The 23,243-nt window shown below is 46.4% G+C and overlaps 1 protein-coding gene across 1 annotated transcript in view; it reads left to right on the top strand.

Moving 5' to 3' along the window:
- Positions 1-23,243, top strand: part of LOC309558278 (uncharacterized protein) — a 37,180-nt gene that overhangs the window by 3,246 nt on the left and 10,691 nt on the right. The window contains exon 2 of the mRNA XM_082261333.1: positions 11,976-12,096. Coding sequence (XP_082117459.1) covers positions 11,976-12,096 — 121 coding nt within the window. The remainder of the gene's footprint in view (positions 1-11,975; positions 12,097-23,243) is intronic.

The raw sequence follows: 23,243 nt of genomic DNA, 5'->3' as shown, positions 1-23,243 counted from the left end.
AAAATGGCCTGATCATTAAGGGGGGCTGAAGAGGTTAAAGATAGGGTTGGGGTCAGTTTAATGAAAGGCCATATTTTATAGGCTAGGTTATAGGTTAAGGCCAAGTGTTTGGGTTTGGGATGTATGGTATTAATATGGTTGAGTTGGGTTAGTTTGGTGTCAGAATAAGGGGTAGGGACAGGATAAAGATTTTTATTATTCCCCACACACCTTGTTTGTTTTCACTTCTAGAAGCCTGCTGTCAATTAAAGTGACAAAAAAAAAATGTTGAGCGAACACGGACTGTATTATTCGGGTCCGTACCGGATAATTGGATTTTTGTTACCCGAACACGGACCCGAAAACTTTACTGTATGTTCGGGTTTAAAATCCGTGTTCGGTAATTTTATTTCCTGTTTTGTATGTAATGGCACGCTTTTAATGGCGGGCTTTCAACAGCCAATCAACAAGCGTTTAACTGGTGTGCCATAGAAGCCATCACAGCCATGCCTACTAATGGCATGGCTGTGATTGGCCAGCTGAAGCATGTGACCCAAGTCTTATAAGCTCGAGAGACACAGCGCGCTGTGCGTCAGTCTGCTGTAGTGTAGGGAGAGAGCACACACAACGGTGCTGGCTGCTGCTGATTAGGGACAGACAGGGAAAAATAACATTGTGCCCGAAAAGAATGCAGGGACAGGTCGGAGTGTAGGCAGGGAAAGATATTTGAGCATTTTAGGGACAGGCTGGAGAGAGTAGGCAGGGACAGATAGGAGACACAGGACAGAACAATCGTCCATTAGCGATCTACATCGATTTTGCTGTGTGGGGGGAGGTGCAGTGAACGATCTTTTTGCCCTCACTTTAGCCCACTGAGGAGGAGGAGGAGGAAGAAAAAAATATATTTTTATCAGTCTGTTGTGTGCAGCGTTCAGCTATATTTTACTACAGATTGCTGTTCTAATCTGCTATTTAAAAATTACAAAGTTAAAGGGGAATTATTTTTTTTTCCCTTCATAGCCTGCTGCTGATCGTGACATAAAACATAAGACACTGCTGTGTTCACATGTGCTATTGAAAAATCACCAATTTTATATACTTTTTTCTATTCCACTATTCAATATACACCCTTTTGGGGTAAAAAAAATTAAATTGCGGCATAGTCTGTATCGGTACGTGTGAGATACACCTTTAAAATTTGTTTGGCGCATCTTCCACCGCCGAGGATTGCAGGGCGCTTCAGTTTGCATCCTGTTCCGAACTCCTCCTACGCCTCTTCCTCATTCTCATCCTGCCTTTAGGATACAAAAAATTGTAATCGGGGACTAGTCTGTGTTTGTACGTGTGAGATACACCGTTTTATAAAATTTTTTCTATTCCGCTATTCAATATTCACCCTTTTGGGGTGAAAAAAATTAAATTGCGGCATAGTCTGTATCGGTACGTGTGAGATACACCTTTTAAATTTGTTTGGCGCATCTCCTTCCACCGCCGAGAATTGCAGGGCGCTTCAGTTTGCCTCCTGTTCCGAACTCCTCCTACTCCTCTTCCTCATCCTCATCCTCCCTTTAGGGTACAAAAAATTGTAATCGGGGCCTAGTCTGTGTTTGTACGTGTGAGATACACCATTTTATATACTTTTTTCTTTTCCGCTATTCAATATACACCCTTTTGGGGTGAAAAAAATTAAATTGTGGCATACTTTGCATATTTGACTGTGAGATACACCCGTTGTATTTGTATACTGTTTTTCTATTCCGCTATTTAATAAACACCCTTTTTGGGTAAAAAAAATTAAATTGCGGCATAGTTTGCATATTTGACTGTGAGATACACCCGTACGATACTGTTGTTGTTTTGTTCCGCTATTCAATAAACACCTTTCTAGGGCAAGATCATAAATTACAGAAATATGAGGAGACCGTCAAATAGGGGCCGTGGCCTGGGTCGTGGTGCTGCTGGTAGAGCTCCTGTTGCAAGGAGAGGACGTGGTCGATCTGTGCCAGCTACACGCACAAGTCAAACACCTTCCTCAAGTGTGAGTAGGCGACAGAACCTGCAGCAGTATTTGGTAGGGCATCATGCGCCTCTACAAGTGTTGAGCCAAGAACAAGTACAGGCGATAGTAGATTGGGTTGCTGACAGTGCCTCCGGTTCCTTCACATTGTCTCCCACCCAGTCTACTGCAGAAAGGTCAGAGTTGGCACCTGCAGCCGATTTCCAACCGTCTTTCACCTCATCCCCTTGCAAATCAGGCAAGCAGTCTGAGCCCCAAGTCGTGCAGCAGTCTCTTCTTCTTTTTGATGACTCTGTCAGCAGGGTTTCCCAGGGCCATCCACCTTGCCCTGCCCCAGAAGTGGAAGAGATTGAGTGCAGCGATGCTCAACCACTTATTTCTCAAGATGAGTACATGGAAGGACTATCACAGCACGTCTCCGATGATGACGAAACGCAGGTGCCAACTGCTGCGGCGTTCAGCATTGTGGAGACCGACAAGGAGGGCAGGGGTGAAGACTGGGTGGAAGATGATGTGGAGGACGATGAGGTCCTCGACCCCACATGGAATGAACGTCATGCAGGTGACCTGAGTAGTTTGGAGGAAGAGACGGTGGTCGCACAGAGCCACCAGCACAGCAGAAGAGGGAGCAGGGTGCAGAAGCGGAGCGGCCGTGCCCTAGACACTACGCCTGCTACTTCCCAACGCAGCAAGGGAACGAGCACACCAAAGTCAGCTCAAAGGAGTTCTCTAGCGTGGAAGTTCTTTAGAAAATGTGCTGATGACAGGACACGAGTGGTTTGCACCCTGTGCAATCAGAGCCTGAAGCGAGGCATAAATCTTCTCAACCTGAGCACAACCTGCATGATCAGGCATCTAAGTGCAAAGCACGAGCTGCAGTGGAGTACACACCTTCAAAACCAAGAAATGTCTTTGGCTCATCCTGCTTCCTCTTCTGCTGCAGTCTCGGCCGCTCCAGCCACATCTGTAGTGATACCGGCACCTGCCACCCCGCAAACAGACGATCTGTCAGCAACACCACCACCTGGGTCACCAACAACCATCTCCACAATGTCCCGTGGATGCGTTCAGCTTTCCATCTCCCAAACACTTGAGAGGAAGAGGAAGTACCCCCCTACCCACCCGCGATCCCTGGCCCTGAATGCCAGCATTTCAAAATTATTGGCCTTTGAAATGCTGTCATTCCGTCTGGTGGAGACGCACAGTTTTAAAAACCTTATGTCGGTGGCTGTCCCACAGTACGTCGTGCCCAGCCGCCACTACTTTTCCAGGCAAGCCATCCCTTCCCTGCACAACCAAGTGGGGGAAAAAATCAGGTGTGCACTGCGCAACGCCATCTGTGCCAAGGTCCACCTAACTACCGATACGTGGACCAGTAAGCACGGTCAGGGGTGTTATATCTCCCTAACGGCACACTGGGTAAATGCAGTGGTGGATGGGCCTGAGGTGGATAGCAATTTGTCGCATGTCCTTCCACCACCGAGGATTGCAGGGCGCTTCAGTTTGCCTCCTGTTCCTAACTCCTCCTACTCCGCTTCCTCATCCTCTACCGCCTCCTCATCCGGACAGCGTAACACCTTCAGCACCAACTTCAGCACGGCCAGGGGTAAACGACAGCAGGCAGTTTTACAACTTGCCTGTTTGGGGGACAAACCACACACCGCGCAGGAGTTGTGGAGGAGCATGGAACAGCAGACAAATGAGTGGTTGTTGCCAGCGAGCCTCAAGCCCGGCCTGGTGGTGTGCGATAACGGGCGAAATCTCATAGCAGCTCTGGGCCTAGCCGGTTTGACGCACATCCCTTGCCTGGCGCATGTGCTGAATTTGGTGGTGCAGAGGTTCCTTAAAAACTACCCCAATATGTCAGAGCTGCTGCAGAAAGTGCGGGCCATCTGTGCGCACTTTCTGCGTTCTCACCCTGCTGCTGCTCGCCTGTCAGCGCTGCAGCTTAACTTCGGCCTTCCCGCTCACCGCCTCATATGTGACGTGCCCACAAGGTGGAACTCCACCTTGCACATGCTGGAAAGACTGTGCGAGCAGCAGCAGGCCATAGTGGAGTTTCAGCTGCAGCACGCACGCGTGAGTCACTCTGCGGAATAGCACCACTTCACCACCAATAACTGGGCCTCCATGCGAGACCTGTGTGCCTTGTTGCGCTGTTTTGAGTACTCCACCAACATGGCCAGTGGCGATGACGCCGTTCTCAGCTTAACTATCCCACTTCTATGCCTCCTTGAAAAAACAATTCAGGCGATGATGGAAGAGGATGTGGCACAGGATGAGGAGGAGGAGGAGCAGGAGGATGAAGAGGTAACATTTCCAAGGCAGTCATTCGCAAGGGGCTCCGAGGGTGGGTTCCTGCACACACAAACGCCAGGGACACAATTGTCCAGCAGGGGCACAGTTCTGGAGGATGAGGAGGATGAGGAGGAGGAGGAGCTGGAGGAGGAGATGGAACCATGTTCACAGCAGGGTGGCACCCAGGCCAGCTCATGGCCATCACTGGTGCGTGGCCGGGGGGATACAGAGGACACGGACGATACACCTCCCACAGAGGACAACCTTTCGTTGCCTCTGGGCAGCCTGGCACACATGAGCGATTACATGCTGCAGTGTCTCCACAACGACCGCCGAGTTGCCCACATTCTAACTTGTGCTGATTACTGGGTGGCCACACTGCTGGATCCCCGTTACAAGGACAACGTACCGTCCTTAATTCACTCACTGGAGCGCGATCGCAAGATGCGCGAGTACAAGCGCACGCTGGTAGACGAGATGCTGCTGGCATTCCCACCTGACAGCGGGGCTTCAGTGGAAGCACAAGGCAGAGGAGGAGGAGGAAGAGGTCGCCAACGCAACCAGGGCACCGCCAGCACCTCAGAAGGCAGGGTTAGCATGGCCGAAATGTGGAAAAGCTTTGTCAGCACGCCACAACAAACAGCAGCACCAGCAGCTCAGATGGAACGTCTTAGCAGGAGGCAACATTTTACCAACATGGTGGAGCAGTATGTGTGCACACGCCTACATGTAGTGAATGACGGGTCTGCCCCCTTCAACTTCTGGGTCTCCAAATTGGGCACATGGCCTGAGCTTGCCCTTTACGCCTTGGAGGTGCTGGCGTGCCCTGCAGCCAGTGTATTATCTGAACGGGTATTTAGCACGGCTGGGGGCGTTATAACAGACAAGCGCAGCCGCCTGTCCAGAGACAATGTGGACAAGCTCACGTTCATTAAAATGAACCAGGCATGGATCCCACGGGACTTTTCCGTACCTTATGCAGAATAGCAATGGATACCGACCTTACCCACCCATTGTTCCATTTTTGCTCTTTCTCACTCTTTTGGGGTGTACCCTCATTTAAAATTTGTGAAAAGAAGCAGTGTTGGCTACCTCGTCCTCCTCCTCAGGGCCAGATTAACGTAGGGGCTATTGGAGCTGCAGCTCCAGGCCCCTACCTTTTATATAGGCCCCGGGTTGGCCATATTCACTGTTACCGCTCTTCTGTCACTTGTAAACACAGACGTCTGGCTTCTATGCTCGCTTCCCCAGGCAGCACCCTCAGAACCTCCCCACACAGCGCGAAGGCCGGACAAGGAGGGACAGTTGCCGATGCATGGATGTGTTTATGGGCTTCAGAGACAGTATCCCATGTTGAATTAGGCATGCATGGCTACACCCTTCCTCCTCTGGGTGCATGCCAAGGCACGGCCCTTAAGGCCCTTCAAAATCCTCAGCACCAAGCCCATGATGCTCTTAATCTGGCCCTGGTCCTCCTCCACCGCCGCTTCCACCTACACCGCCACATCTACCACCACCTCAACCTCCCTCCTACTCCATATGGGCCTCGTCCTTCAGAGATGAAGAACATTGTTTTATTTTTCTGTTTTTTTTTGTTGTTCTAAGTTATTTCCCTATCCACATTTGTTTGCAGAGCACTTGCCATGCTCTTAATTATGTTTTGCTGCCATTTGCAGCACTCTAGCCCTTTCCTTTGGTGTTTTAGAGCCATTTTAGTGCCTGAAAGTTCGGGTTCCCATTGACTTCAATGGGGTTTGGTGTCCGGGAAAAGTTCGGCAAAAGTCCGGGACACGGACCCGGACTTTTTTTTAAAGTTCGTCCAAACCCGTCGAACATGGACATCCAGGTGTCCACTCAACTCTAGAAATAATGGAAACTCAGATGATTCGTTCCACAACCATTTATTCATAAGTCCTTCAGTTTAAAGTCCATATAAAATGATTATAGCATTGCAATAGGTTATATAACCATAAAATGTCCATCCACAAATAGCCGCTTCCACAAGGGGATTAGAAGCAAAATCCAGCAGGAGCTACAGAGTATCAAAGAGAAGAGATGCGCCTCTAAGTGTAGCAATATGGTTACATTTAATGAAGGTACAACATTTAGCAACTCACATGGTTGATGAATAAAACAGGCACATCTAAGTATGCAGGCATCCGGGGTAAAGCTGTCCACATAGACTATCTTCTGCACCGCCGGCTGCCAGTCTGTAATCCTGACCGGGAAGATCACCCTGCAGTAAAGCGATCTGAAAGCGAGGGGCAGCATGGAAGGGATGACGTAGATGGCGGTGCGGAGGATGGTCTATGTGGACAGCTTTAGCCTGGATGCCTGCATCCTTAGATGTGCCTGTTCCAATCATCAACCATGTGAGTTGCTAAATGTTGTACCTTCATTAAATTTAACCATATTGCTACACTTAGAGGCGCCACTCTCTTCTCTTTTATACTCAGCTGTGACTTGAGGCTACTTGTATATCAAGACATTGCTTGTATATCAAGTCAAAATTTATTTGTAAATTTTGCTTGTCTTGCAAAGCGCTCTTAAACCAAGTTACTCTCAAACCAAGGTTTTACTGTACCCTGTTAATTTGACAATTTTGTGTGGAAAAAAAAAAAAAAAAATCTTCATTTTTGCAAAGAATTGTGGGGAAAAAAAATTACAACTTCAAAAAACTCACCATGCCTCTTTACTAAATACCTTGGAATGTCTACTGTCCAAAAAGGGGTCATTTGGGTGGAATTTACTGTCTTGGCTTGTTAGTGTCTCAAGAAATTAGATGAGGCTGTCAGTACATCAGGTGTGATAAATTTTTAATGACTGCTCTGGCACCATAGCTTGTAGACTCTATAACCTTCACAAAGACCAAATATTATACACTGGTTTGGGTTATTTTTACTAAAAAATGTAGCAGTAAAAAAATATTAGAAAGATATGAAAAAGATTACTAATTTGCAAAATTTTATAACAGAAACGAAGAAAATGCAGGCTTTTGGTCTTTTTTTATCTATAGCGCAAAAAATACTCTATCAGGGGTGTCCAACCTGCTGCCCTCCAGATGTTGCATGACTATACAGTGGGTACGGAAAGTATTCAGACCCCCTTAAATTTTTCACTCTTTGTTATATTGCAGCCATTTGCTAAAATCATTTAAGTTCATTCTTCTTCCTCATGAATGTACACATAGCACCCCATACTGACAGAAAAACACAGAATTGTTGACATTGTTGCAGATTTATTAAAAAAGAAAAACTGAAATATCACATGGTCCTAAGTATTCAGACCCTTTGCTGTGACACTCATATATTTAACTCAGGTGCTTTCCATTTCTTCTGATCACCCTTGAGATGGTTCTACACCTTCATTTGAGTCCAGCTTTGTTTGATTATACTGATTGGACTTGATTAGGAAAGCCACACACCTGTCTATATAAGACCTTCCAGATCACAATGCATGTAAGAGCAAATGAGAATCATGAGGTCAAAGGAACTGCCTGAAGAGCTCAGAGACAGAATTGTGGCAAGGCACAGATCTGGCCAAGGTTACAAAAAGATTTCTGCTGCACTTAAGGTTCCTAAGAGCACAGTGGCCTCCATAATCCTCAAATGGAAGACGTTTGGGACGACCAGAACCCTTACTAGAGCTATCGGGGGGAGAAGAGCCTTGGTGAGAGAGGTAAAGAAGAACCCAAAGATTACTGTGGCTTAGCTCCAGAGATGCAGTCAGGAGATGGGAGAAAGTTGTAGAAAGTCAACCATCACTGCAGCCCTCCACCAGTCGGGGCTTTATGGCAGAGTGGCCCAACAGAAGCCTCTCCTCAGTGTAAGACACATGAAAGCCCGCATGGAGTTTGCTAAAAAACACCTGAAGGACTCCAAGATGGTGAGAAATAAGATTCTCTGGTCTGATGAGACCAAAATATAACTTTTTGGCCTTAATTCTAAGCGGTATGTGTGGAGAAAACCAGGCACTGCTCATCACCTGTCCAATACAGTCCCAACAGTGAAGCATGGTGGTGGCAGCATCATGCTGTGGGGGTGTTTTTCAGCTGCAGGGACAGGACGACTGGTTGCAATCGAGGGAAAGATGAATGCGGCCAAGTACAGGGATATCCTGGACAAAAACATTCTCCAGAGTGCTCTGGACCTCAGACTGGGCCGAAGGTTTACCTTCCAACAAGACAATGACCCTAAGCACACAGCTAAAATAACGAAGGAGTGGCTTCACAACAACTCCGTGACTGTTCTTGAATGGCCCAGCCAGAGCCCTGACTTAAACCCAATTGAGCATCTCTGGAGAGACCTAAAAATGGCTGTCCACCAACGTTTACCATCCAACCTGAAGAACTGGAGAGGATCTGCAAGGAGGAATGGCAGAGGATCCCCAAATCCAGGTGTGAAAGACTTGTTGCATCTTTCCCAAAAAGACTCCTGGCTGTATTAGATCAAAAGGGGGCTTCTACTAAATACTGGTCTGAATACTTAGGACCATGTGATATTTCAGTTTTTCTTTTTTAATAAATCTGCAACAATGTCAACAATTCAGTGTTTTTCTGTCAGTATGGGGTGCTATGTGTACATTCATGAGGAAGAAGAATGAACTTAAATGATTTTAGCAAATGGCTGCAATATAACAAAGAGTGAAAAATTTAAGGGGGTCTGAATACTTTCCGTACCCACTGTATCTCCCACACTCCCTTGCCAGCCTCTTAGATGAGAGAGTATCATGGGAAATGTAGTCCTGCAACATCTGGAGGGCTGCAGGTTGAAAACCCCATCTCTAAATGGCTGTATGTTGGTTAAATCCACAAAGTAGAAGGCTTTAGGTGTTTTTGGATTATTGTAGACTGTGTAGCTGTTAAAAAAAGGCAAACAAGCTGTTGTCTTATATTAAAAGGTTAATAGGTCCAAGGCAGGGGTTGTCAAACTCTTTCCCTCCAGCATGACTACATCTCTCATTCTTCTCTGACAGCCTCTTAGCTGACAGAGTATTATGGAAGATGTAGGCCATTAGCAGCTGGAGGGCCATAGTTTGACAACTAGGGATGATCGAACTTTTGAAAAGTTTGGTTCGACCAGAACACCCGAACCTCCCGAAGTTCGGCCCGGATTTCAGAACCCCATTGAAATCAATGGGACCCGAACTTCGGTAATCAAAAAACACAATTTTGAAGCCCTAAAACCCAATAAATGCCCCTAAAAAGTGCCTAGGGTTCTGGGTCATGCCCCAGGGACTATTAATCACACAAAAAAAAGTTCTTAAAAATTGTCATTTTTGATAGAGAGCCAATTATTGGAAAAAGTATTGAAAAAAAAAAAGAGATTTCTTTGGATTTAGTGTCTGGGGGTCTAAAAAGTGTACCTGTGAAGTTTCAGCTCTGTAGCATGTCCAGAACCAGAAAAAAAAAGTTTGTTTGTATTAGAATTGCATTTGAACAGGCATATGGCTCCGCTATTTTCACACCAAGCTTTTTGTTGCAGGCGTTTATTGGGCTTTTTAGTGGACGTCTTTGGAGGCAGGCATGACATCTAAAATTCCGTGAAGGGGTATCTATACAGACACACATATATGTATATATACACCTACACACATATATAGGTGTGAAAGTAGCAGAACCCTATGGCTGCGCTAATGAAATAATTGACAGGCATAGGACTTCGCTCTATCACACCTATATGTGTGTATGTGTATAAATACATATAAGTGTGTGTGTATATATACCCCTATACAGAAGTTCAGATGTTATGCCTGCCTCCAAAGATGCCCAAAAAATGCCCCCAAAAAACACCTGCAACATCACACCTGGGCGTTTTTGTAGAAGGCGTTTTTTTGGAGGTAGGCATAAAGTGATTTGAGGGGTAATCTAGCACATGATTTGTCCTCCTTATACACAATGGCATAGTCCTTTTTTTTTTTTGGACAACAATATGCAGCAGCCATGTCTGGTGGAAATAAATGCATATGTCTTTCTGGTGCACAAGATGGAAAGTATAACACAAGATGCCTGCTGCTCTACTCCAGTTCGGGTTCCCCTTCAAAAGCAATAGGAGAAATTGATCTGAGATCACTTCCTCTAAGTGCTGCAAAGAATACATTTAGGATTGCCCCTCACCACCTGCAATCATTGCTCAGTTTGCACTAGCAGATATCCGAAGTTCCACTGGGACCCCTGATAGCCCAAGCAAGTTTGGCTGTGGCAGGCTTAAGTGCCCTGCAAAGGAACCTTGAGTGCCATGCATGGCACATGTGTTATAGGTTGCTGACCCCTGCACCGTGTCTATATTTGCAGCCAAGAAGGCGCATAAAACACTGATTTGTGTTGATTTAAATATAGTTGAGTGCAATGTTGTTGTTGTTGTCTGTCCATGACAAGCTGTATTGCTATATAGTAATAATATTGAAACTATTTTTTATAAATTAAGCTCTATAAAGCACCATGTCTATATTTTCAGCCAAGAAGGCACGTAAAGCACTGATTTGAGTCAATTGATATATATAGGAGTTCAATATTGGGCTTGTGACAAACTCACTCAGGACAGGGGCTTTTGGAGGGGACTTCAGGCTAGCCTCTTGCCAACTGACTACGGGCCATGGCTTGTGAGGGAACACTGCTCTTTGTGGGGTGTATGCTGGGGGGACCCTTGGAGTAATGTTACTTTGGATTCAAGTCCATGTCTCCACAGGACACACAGACTCTGGTACTCTAGGCTTAGGATCCATGTTAAAGGCCTAGCTGCCTATTGCCAATAGGGAACTGCTCCGCACAGTCAGACTCATGGCAGATGTTAATATCATCAGCTCAACCACCTGTCTTCCCCACATTGTTGATTGTGCTGATTAACTCACCTATTGTCTACTGTGGGGATGTGTTTACACTTATAATAATGTGTACTGTACTTCATGAGCTCGATGACGGCAAGCCTGCTAGTTAATTAGCTCAAGTTAATTAAATCACTGTCATCTATTAGTTGCTAGTGGGAAAGTAGAATACTGTTTGTGTTGGTTGTTCCTTAGATATGTTAATTATAATTCTGTACATAATTTCATCTGCATATGATAATGTAATCAGGCACCTGACCTGGTGGGGTATATATTCTGTGGGAGTTTTTTCAATAAATGTTCCAGATTTTATACAAGCTACTCTCGGCTAGTTGTGTATGGGGGCGGCTAGAATATCTGATATCTATGTTCAAGACTGAAGGAAGCAGTATTCTGATGGAAGCACACAAGCACATTGTGGTGTAGCAGTTTCGTTACAGTTGTCGTTCTTGTCTGTTGCTCATGACAAACTGTTTTTCAATATATTTAAGCTATTTATATAAAGTTATATAAAACAAAATAATACTGGAGTTTGTGGTTTGTAATTTTGCATATAGACAAGGTTCTGTTGCATGTAAATCTGACTTCCTGATAAATGTAACTTTAGTTTTAATTATCATGATATAAAAAAAAAAATGTATGTGGGAGCTATTTGGTGGGCGTGTTTTTTTTTTTTTTTTGGGGGGGGGGGGGGGGCAACATTTTATTCTTGGACCCAGGCAGCACAATGTTACTCAACAACAATTACCCGTTACTCTTTATGCAGATTGAAAATATGATCATGTATGACTCTAGATAAACATTTCCTTGTCAGTCTAAAAACAATTAGAAAGTGAGATAATTTTCCATATAATTGCAGGAAACTTGCAGCCTCTGGATGAAGATGTGGTTTGGCAACATTCTTTCGATAAGAGGATGGAAGCAATAACTGAAGCAAAACTTAACTCCAATGACATTCTACTGCCAGTATTCATCTACAGGTGATCTTCTATCATTATTTGTGGTTAGCTTATGTTTCTTTGGGCTGCTGTCCAGTGCTTTTTTTCATTAGAATGTCACCAAAGTCCAGAGAAGATTCCACTTGACACTTTGGGAAATAACTGGTTTCTATGTTAATGGGAAAAATTGGAGGGAAAATAAATAAATCTCAAAGAGCCTTGTCTAACTTCCTCCCCCAGCTTCCATGAACATTAAAAATCAAAAGTCCCCATTTTGAAGGCTTATATGCAATGTAATGGCCATAAAAAAAATTTGGGGGACCCCTTAGTCTGCCTGTAAAGTGGCATATCTGTACCACGTGTAGAACCTGCTGCAGCAAAACTGATATAAAAATGGTGTGAGGTCCCCCCCCACCTCATGCATACCAGGCTCTTTGAGTCTTATAAGGATTTTAAGGAGAAACCCACGCACATTTTTTTTTTTTTAAATGGCGTGAGGTTCTCCCCAAAAATGCATATCAGACCCTAATCTGAGCATGCAGCTTGGCAGGCCAGGAAAGGGGGAGGGGGAGCGAGCACCCCCCCCCCCTCCTGAATCATACCGGGCCACATGGCCTCTTCCCTACAACCCTTGGATGGCTATGGGGCTCTGCAATCAGGGGGCTTTTAAAAATCTCAAAGCTCCATTTAACAAGGGGGGCCCCGGATTACGAATCACCCTATGTGAATGAGTATGGGGTACATTGTACCCTTTCTCTTTCACTAAAAACAGTGTCAAAAATAAATAAGGACATGAGGCAGTTTTTGACAATTCATCCCAGAACCAGAGAGCCGCGCTGTAGCCATCTTTCAGCTATAGCATGGTAATGATGTGGTTAAAGTAAGAATTATGAATAATGAAGCAAAGACCAATCCAACACTAGCAAACAGTATTTAAGGTAATAGTAAAAATGTTTGTACACAGTGAATGAAGTGAGAGAATATACTACAAGCAGCCTACCTATAATACAATACAGTATATATAAATGAAGAGAAACATGGATAAACATGGTAGGACAGGAGATGCAAGAAACAACCAGGGTGCTCGGTGGTATCGCACCCCAGCAATTCTGAACACAATCTCCCCTTCTGTGCCCCCTACGTGCTGGCGGTGCCTTGCAGATCGTGGCACCCTGCTACACATTTTTTGGTCCTGCCCGCACATGTTCACATTCTGGAAGGATGTGCACAGGATTATCGAGCAGGTGACTACTTATGAGCTGGAGTTCTCGCCTGCTCAGTTCCTCCTGCATCATTCCCCCACCTCTCATGCATCGTACACGAAATCCCTGGCAATACATATGATTAATGCGGCCAGGCAATGCATTCCTGTGTTGTGGGCCTCCACGCAACCGCCTATGATCAAACAATGGTTGCGCCGTGTTGTGAGGATTGCCGAAATGGAAGAACTCATCCATGTAGCTCGAGACACGCCGACGAAATTCCACAAGAAATGGGCGTGTTGGACCCATTATACGACTACTACGGAATTCTCCTCTCTGTGTAACTCCTGATTCTGGGATGTGCCATCCTGTGGATCCTTCGACTCTGTTCTTATGTTCTTCACCTATGTGCTCTCATGTATGTTCACCCCCCAACTTTTTCGGACCTGCGCTCCGTCTGTTTCAGCATAAATAAAGTAACATGGTATTCCCCCTATACCCTATACCCCCGCGCCTCCCCACCTTTTTTTTATTTATTTATTTATTTTTCTCTCTCCCATCCCCCTCTTGCTATTTTACACTCTGCTCCGCTGTCTCTCCTCTTGGCTCTTGTTACCCTTCCCTCTTTTTCTCCCCCTCTTCCCCTGTCCTGCTCGGGTGCTATTGGGTGGTTTGGCTGGTCCAAATAGCTCGCACCCCTTCTGCCCTTCCCCCCGGAACCCTTCATTGGGTCTCCTCCCTACGCCGACGACTACCCCTCCCCGCCCCTGGGCCTCTTTTGCCCGGTACATCTCAACACCTCCCTGCTCCCTTTAGGCCCGTGTTCCCACATTAGGGATCCCCGTAATTTTGCAAGCCTCTACACCTCCCCTCCTGCTGCTGGGATTACATCTCTCTCTCACTCTTCAGACTTGGGAGTTTTTGCCTTCCCATGGGCTCTACTCTGGGTCTGGTTGCTTCTGATCCAATGTAAGCTGGGATAGTTGTCAAATGTTATGTTGATGTTATGGCATTGTTCTCTGTTTATGTCTGTATTCCCATCTGCATTCCATGCTTTCTGTAATTGCTCATTTTATTACCAATAAAATGTTTTAAAAAAAAAAAAGAAACAACCAGGGAGACTGATCAGGAAGGTAATCAGAACTGGGATCAGGAGCAAGAGGAGCAAATATTAAATATTAGGGTACTGGAACAGGCACAGGATCACAGTTGGAATCAGAATCAAAGTCAAGAGCAAGATCAGGAGCAGAGAATCAATAACCAAGTATATGGAACACAGACTTCACCAAGTTGCCTACTATGAACAGAGAACAGGTTCATTGCACACTGAGGCATAGAGGGAAGCTGGAGGAGGGGTTATGTACCTTTCTGACAGTCAGAACAATTGAGTACTGTTCATGATACTTTTTTTATTTGCATTAACATCCACATTTTCAGAAGTTCCTCTATCAAGCATCCAGGAGTCTGTCCTCCCAACCCAACCCCAACCAAGTGTTATATGGCCTCAGCCAGTGCTTCTCCACTTACAGTACCAAGCCACTGATCCAATTGCTCCATCCACCAGGACTTAGCCATAGAGTAGTCCATGACTAACCCTGGTGGGCAGGGCAAAACGCATCAGTGGAGTAGCACTGGCTGAGGCCATATAACAGTCTACATGGATTGGGTTGGAAAAGCAGCATTCTGGATGCTTGATAGAGATCATGCTTGATGCATTCGTTTGGACGCCGGTGCTGCTACATCTGTGAACCAGATGGAGAGAGATTCTCCTGAAGCTTGGAGCGGCACTTCAAAGTTTTACCATCCACATTTTCAGTACAAGCTTTCAGGGTGTGTCCCCTTCTTTAAGGTCCAAGAAGGGGACACAACCTAAAAACTTGTCCTGAAAATTTGGATGTTAATCCAAATAAAAGTATCAACGACAGTAAAAAATTGGTCTTGTTGCAAGTGCACTAATACGGCTACAGTTACCTCAAGCATTTCTGGCAGTCAGTGTTAGTTGAAGACTGATTAATGGGATCTGCTGTCTACTGGGAGACCTGCTGATGAACACCGGAACGACACGATTCAGGTCTCGGACCCACAGTGCCACCAGCAGGTGATTCAGGTCTTGACACTCTATATACAGTGGGGAAAATAATTATTTGATCCTCTGCAGATTTTGTAAGTTTGCCCACTTACAAAGAAATTAAGGGTCTATAATTTTTTATCATAGGTGTTATTTAAATGATAGAGACAGAATATCAACCAAAAATACAGAAATAAACACATAAAACAATGCTATAAATAAAGGTTACAGTTCAGTGTTCTGGCTGAGGGAAGAAGGTTCTCATCCAAGATTTTACGAAACATGGCCCCGTCCATTGGCCACTCAATACGGCAAAGTCAGCCTGTACCTTTAGCAGAGAAACAGCCCCAAAGCATCATGTTTCCACCTCTGTGCTTGACTGTAGAGATGGTGTTCTTAGGCTCATAGTCACAATTTTTCTTCCTGCAAATACAGCAAGTGGATTTAATGTCAACGAGCACAATTTTGGTTTCATCTGACCACAGCACTTTCTCCCAATCCTTCTCAGAACCATTTAGATGTTCATTGGCATAACTGTACATGTGCCTTCTTGAGGAGGGGCACTTGCCATGTTTGGAGGAAGAAGAATGCTGTCTATGACCCTAAGAACACAATCCCTACAGTCAAGCACGGGGGTGCAAACATTATGTTTTGGGGCTGTTTTCCTGCAAATTTCTTTGCTTTATTGAGGGGGTCAATGGATGGGGCCATGTAAATTTTGGATGAGAACCTCCTTCCCTCAGCAAGAACACCGAAGATGGATTGTAAATGGGTCTTTCAGCATGACAATGACCCAAAACATACCACCAAGGCAACAAAGGAGTGGCTCAAGAAGAAGCAAGTTAAGGTCATGGATAGGGATGAGCTTTGAGTTTGACTCGAACATTGGATGTTTGCTTGTTTCTCAAATGACGAATAAATGGGCTTCTTCGCGGGAACTTCGAGTTTCCTGCATTATCATGGACTCTGACCTCTGATTTCAACAAATCACCTGCTGGCTGGGGGATTCGGACCGTACAGCCATGTCATTGCAAGCCTGGTATTCTACAATCTATGCCACCTTAGGGTGAGATAGGAGTTAGTTAGTTAGGCAGGGAAAGTGCATTCAACCTAAGCGTGCTTGACGGTGGCGTAGCTAGTAGAACACCAGCCTTGCTAAAAGCAGGGTTGTGGGTTCAAATTCCTTGGCCAGCGGGTGATTTATAAGTGGAATTCTGTAGTTAAATACATTGCTGGCAGGGAGAGAGATTTTTGATTTTTACAGATTGCTGAGATCAGATGCAGTGTATACCACAAAGTTATATATATATATATATATTATATATACACTGCTGTGTTCACACGTGTGAGATACACCTTTCCAATTTTTGGGGCGCATCTCATACCGCCGAGGATTGCAGGGTGCTTCAGTTTGCCTCCTGCCTGTTCCGAACTCCTCCTACTCCTCATCCTGCCTTTAGGGTACAAAAAATAGTAATCGGGGCCTAGTCTGGGTCTGTACGTGTGAGATAGATACACCTTTTGATATCATATTTTCTATTCCGCTATTCAATCTACACCCTTGGGGTAAAAATAATTAAATTGAGGCATAGTCTGTATAGGTACGTGTGAGATACACCATTCCAATTTTTGGGGCGCATCTCATACCGCCGAGGATTGCAGGGTGCTCCAGTTTGCCTCCTGCCTGTTCCGAACTCCTCCTACTCCTCATCCTGCCTTTGGGGTACAAAAAATAGTAATTGGGGCCTAGTCTGGGTCTGTACGTGTGAGATAGATACACCTTTTGATATCATATTTTCTATTCCGCTATTCAATCTACACCCTTGGGGTAAAAACAATTAAATTGCGGGATAGTCTGTATCGGTACGTGTGAGATACACCTTTACAATTTTTGGGGCACATCCCATACCGCCAAGGATTGCAGGGTGCTTCAGTTTGCCTCCTGCCTGTTCCGAACTCCTCCTACTCCTAATCCTGCCTTTGGGGTACAAAAAATAGTAATCGGGGCCTAGTCTGGGTCTGTACGTGTGAGATACATACACCTTTTGATATCATATTTTCTATTCCGCTATTCAATCTACACCCTTGGGGTAAAAATAATTAAATTGCGGGATAGTCTGTATCGGTACGTGTGAGATACACCTTTCAAATTTTTGGGGTGCATCTCATACCGCCGAGGATTGCAGGGTGCTTCAGTTTGCCTCCTGCCTGTTCCGAACTCCTCCTACTCCTCATCTTGCCTTTAGGGTACAAAAAATAGTAATCAGGGCCTAGTCTGGGTCTGTACGTGTGAGATAGATACACCTTTTGATATCATATTTTCTATTCCGCTATTCAATCTACACCCTTGGGGTAAAAAGAATTAAATTGAGGGATAGTCTGTATCGGTACGTGTGAGATACACCATTCCAATTTTTGGGGCGCATCTTATACCGCCGAAGATTGCAGGGTGCTTCAGTTTGCCTCCTGCCTGTTCCGAACTCCTCCTACTCCTCATCCTGCCTTTGGGGTACAAAAAATAGTAATCAGGACCTAGTCTGGGTCTGTACGTGTGAGATAGATACACCTTTTGATATCATATTTTCTATTACGCTATTCAATCTACACCCTTGGGGTAAAAATAATTAAATTGCGGGATAGTCTGTATCGGTACGTGTGAGATACACCTTCCAAATTTTTGGGGCGCATCTTCCACCGCTGAGGATTGCAGGGTGCTTCAGTTTGCCTCCTGTTCGGACCTCCTCCTACTCCTCATCCTCATCCTGCCTTTAGGGTACAAAAAATTGTAATCGGGGCCTAGTCTGTGTTTGTACGTGTGAGATACACCGTTTTGTAAACATGTTTCTATTCCGCTATTCAATATACACTCTGTTTGAGTGTAAAAAATTAAATTACGGCATAGTCTGTATCGGTACATGTGAGATACACCTTTTTAAATTTGTTTGGCGCATTTCCTTCCACCGCCGAGGATTGCAGGGTGCTTCAGTTTGCCTCCTGTTCCGAACTCCTCCTACTCCTCTTCCTCATACTGACTTTAGGGTACAAAAAATTGTAATCGGGGCCTAGTCTGTGTTTGTACTTGTGAGATACACCGTTTTATAACATTTTTTCTATTCCGCTATTCAATATACAGCCTTTTGGAGTGTAAAAAATTAAATTACGGCATAGTCTGTATCGGTACATGTGAGATACACCTTTTCAAATTTGTTTGGAGCATCTCCTTCCACCGCCGAGGATTGCAGGGCGCTTCAGTTTGCCTCCTGTTCTGAACTCCTCCTACTCTTCTTCCTCATCCTCACCCTGCCTTTAGGGTACAAAAAATTGTAATCGGGGCCTAGTCTGTGTTTGTACGTGTGAGATACACCGTTTTATCAAATTTTTCCTATTCCGCTATGCAATATACACCCTTTTGGAGTGTAAAAATTAAATTACGGCATAGTCTGTATCGGTACGTGTGAGATACACCTTTTAAATTTGTTTGGCGCATCTCCTTCCACCGCCAAGGATTGCAGGGCGCTTCAGTTTGCCTCCTGTTCCGAACTCCTCCTACTCCTCTTCCTCATCCTCCCTTTACGGTACAAAAAATTGTAATCGGGGCCTAGTCTGTGTTTGTACGTGTGAGATACACCGTGTTATATCCTTTTTTCTATTCCGCTATTCAATATACACCCTTTTGGGGTGAAAAAAATTAAATTTGTGTCATACTTTGCATATTTGACTGTGAGATACACCCGTTGTATTTGTATACTGTTTTTCTATTCCGCTATTTAATAAACACCCTTTTGGGGTAAAAAAAATAAAATTGCGGCATAGTTTGCATATTTGACTGTGAGATACACCCGTGCGATACTGTTGTTGTTTTGTTCCACTATTCAATAAACACCTTTCTAGGGCAAGATCATAAATTACAGAAATATGAGGAGACCGACAAATAGGGGCCGTGGCCTGGGTCGTCGTGCTGCTGGTAGAGCTCCTGTTGCAAGGAGAGGACGTGGTCGATCTGTGCCAGCTACACGCACAGAACCTGCAGCAGTATTTGGTAGGGCATCATGCGCCTCTAGAAGTGATGAGGCCAGAAGAAGTACAGGCGATAGTAGATTGGGTTGCTGACAGTGCCTCCAATTCCTTCACATTGTCTCCCACCCAGTCTACTGCAGAAAGGTCAGAGTTGGCACCTGCAGCCGATGTCCAACCGTTTTTCACCTCACCCCCTTGCAAATCAGGCAAGCAGTCTGAGCCCAAAGTCATGCAGCAGTCTCTTCTTCTTTTTGATGACTCTGTCAGCAGGGTTTCCCAGGGCCATCCACCTAGCCCTGCCCCAGAAGTGGAAGAGATTGAGTGCAGCGATGCCCAACCACTTATTTCTCAAGATGAGTACATGGAAGGACCATCGCAGCACGTCTCCGATGATGACGAAACGCAGGTGCCAACTGCTGCGGCACTCAGAATTGTGGAGACCGACAAGGAGGGCAGGGGTGAAGACTGGGTGGAAGATGATGTGGAGGACGATGAGGTCCTCGACCCCACATGGAATGAAGGTCATGCAGGTGACCTGAGTAGTTTGGAGGAAGAGGCGGTGGTCGCACAGAGCCACCAGCACAGCAGAAGAGGGAGCAGGGTGCAGAAGCGGAGCGGCCGTGCCCTAGACACTACGCCTGCTACTGCCCAACGCAGCAAGGGACCGAGCGCACCAAAGCCAGCTCAAAGGAGTTCTCTAGCGTGGAAGTTCTTCAGAAAATGTGCTGATGACAGGACACGAGTGGTTTGCACCCTGTGCAATCAGAGCCTGAAGTGAGGCATAAACCTTCTCAATCTGAGCACAACCTGCATGATCAGGCATCTAATTGCAAAGCACAAGCTGCAGTGGAATAGACACCTTCAAAACCAAGAAAGGTCTCTGGCTCCTCCTGCTTCCTCTTCTGCTGCAGTCTCGGCCTCTCCATCCACATCTGTAGTGATACCGGCACCTGCCCCCCGCAAACAGATGATCTGTCAGCAACACCACCACCTGGGTCACAAACCATCTCCACAATGTCCCGTGGAAGCGTTCAGCTTTCCATCTCCCAAACACTTCAGAGGAAGAGGAAGTACCCCCCTACCCACCCGCAATCCCTGGCCCTGAATGCCAGCATTTCATAATTCTTGGCCTTTGAAATTATTATTCCGTCTGGTGGAGACGCACAGTTTTAAAAGCCTTATGTCGGTGGCTGTCCCACAGTACGTCATGCCCAGCCGCCACTACTTTTCCAGGCAAGCCATCCCTTCCCTGCACAACCAAGTGGGGGAAAAAATCAGATGTGCACTGCGCAACGCCATCTGTGCCAAGGTCCACCTAACTACCGATACATGGACCAGTAGGCACGGTCAGGGGCGTTATATCTCCCTAACGGCACACTGGGTAAATGCAGTGGCGGATGGGCCTGAGGCGGATAGCAATTTGGCGCATGTCCTTCCACCACCGAGGATTGCAGGGCGCTTCAGTTTGCCTCCTGTTCCTAACTCCTCCTACTCCGCTTCCTCATCCTCTACCGCCTCCTCATCCGGTCAGCGTAACACCTTCACCACCAACTTCAGCACAGCCAGGGGTAAACGACAGCAGGCAGCTTTAAAACTTGCCTGTTTGGGGGAAAAACCACACACCGCGCAAGAGTTGTGGAGGAGCATGGAACAGCAGACAAATGAGTGGTTGCTGCCAGCGAGCCTCAAGCCCGGCCTGGTGGTGTGCGATAATGGGCGAAATCTCATAGCAGCTCTGGGCCTAGCCGGTTTGACGCACATCCCTTGCCTGGCGCATGTGCTGAATTTGGTGGTGCAGAGGTTCCTTAAAAATGACCCCGATATGTCAGAGCTGCTGCAGAAAGTGCGGGCCGTCTGTGCTCACTTTCGGCGTTCTCACCCTGCTGCTGCTCGCCTGTCAGCGCTGCAGCGTAACTTCGGCCTTCCCGCTCACCGCCTCATATGTGACGTGCCCACAAGGTGGAACTCCACCTTGCACATGCTGGAAAGACTGTGCGAGCAGCAGCAGGCTATAGTGGAGTTTCAGCTGCAGCACGCACGCGTGAGTCGCTCTGCGGAACAGCACCACTTCATCACCAATAACTGGGCCTCCATGCGAGACCTGTGTGCCTTGTTGCGCTGTTTTGAGTACTCCACCAACATGGCCAGTGCCGATAACGCCGTTGTCAGCTTAACTATCCCACTTCTATGCCTCCTTCAAAAAACGATTTGGGCGATGATGGAAGAGGATGTGGCACAGGATGAGGAGGAGGATGAAGAGGTAACATTTCCAAGGCTTTCAGGGCAGTCATTCGCAAGTGGCTCCGAGGGTGGGTTCCTGCACCCACAAACTCCAGGGACACAATTGTCCAGCAGGGGCACAGTTCTGGAGGATGAGGAGGATGAGGAGGAGGAGATGGAGGAGGAGATGAAACCATGTTCACAGCAGGGTGGCACCCAGGCCAGCTCATGGCCATCACTGGTGCGTGGCTGGGGGGATACAGAGGACACAAACGATACACCTCCCACAGAGGACAGCCTTTCGTTGCCTCTGGGCAGCCTGGCACACATGAGCGATTACATGCTGCAGTGTCTCCACAACGACCGCCGAGTTGCCCACATTCTACCTTGTGCTGATTACTGGGTGGCCACGCTGCTGGATTCCCGTTACAAGGACAACGTACCGTCCTTAATTCACTCACTGGAGCGCAATCGCAAGATGCGCGAGTACAAGCGCACGCTGGTAGACGCGATGCTGCTGGCATTCCCACCTGACAGCGGGGCCACAGTGGAAGCACAAGGCCAAGGCAGAGGAGGAGGAGGAAGAGGTCGCCAACGCAACCAGGGCACCGCCAGCACCTCAGAAGGCAGGGTTAGCATGGCCGAAATGTGGAAAAGCTTTGTCAGCATGCCACAACAAACAGCAGCACCAGCAGCTCATATGGAACGTCTTAGCAGGAGGCAGCATTTCAGCAACATGGTGGAGCAGTATGTGTGCACACGCCTACATGTAGTGAATGACGGGTCTGCCCCCTTCAACTTCTGGGTCTCCAAATTGGGCACATGGCCTGAGCTTGCCCTTTACTACTTGGAGGTGATGGTGTGCCCTGCAGCCAGTGTATTATCTGAACGTGTATTTAGCACGGCTGGGGGCGTTATCACAGACAAGCGCAGCCGCCTGTCCAGAGACAATGTGGACAAGCTCACGTTCATTAAAATGAACCAGGCATGGATCCCACAGGACTTTTCCGTACCTTGTGCAGAATAGAGATGGATACCGACCTTACCCAGCCATTGTTCTATTTTTGCTCTTTCTCACTTTTTTGGGGTGTACCCTCATTTAAAATGACTGAAAAAAAGCAGTGTTGGCTACCTCGTCCTCCTCCACCGCCGCTTCCACCTACACCGCCCATAGGTGTGCGCAGCCTATTGCATTAGGGTGTGCACCCCAAAGTTTAAATACACATGCATGTGTTTGCCTACATGTATATGGCCCCGGTACATTACTCTCCCTGCTGGCAAAGTGAAATAGAAGTGTGTGCACTTCTCTTATGGCAGAGCAGGTCCGAGGGAGATCTTTCCCATCTCCTCACTGGCAAACAGAGTGATAATGCTAATGTGCCCTAGGTGATTAGGGTGTGCCAAGGCACACCTGGCACACCCTGTGCACACACCTATGACACCGCCACATCCACCACCACCTCAACCTCCCTCCTACTCCATATGGGCCTCGTCCTTCACAGATGAAGAACATTGTTTTATTTTTCTGTTTTTTTTTTGTTGTTTTAAGTTATTTCCCTATCCACATTTGTTTGCAGAGCACTTGCCATGCTCATAACTACGTTTTGCTGCCATTTGCAGCACTCTAGCCCTTTCCATTGGTGTTTTAGAGCCATTTTAGTGCCTGAAAGTTCAGGTCCCCA

This window comes from Pelophylax lessonae (assembly GCF_965119305.1).
Source record: "Pelophylax lessonae genome assembly, chromosome: 6".
Classification (NCBI taxonomy): domain Eukaryota; kingdom Metazoa; phylum Chordata; class Amphibia; order Anura; family Ranidae; genus Pelophylax; species Pelophylax lessonae.
The sequence above is the reverse complement of the archived record's forward strand: the minus strand, read 5'-3'. Positions and strand labels throughout refer to the sequence as shown.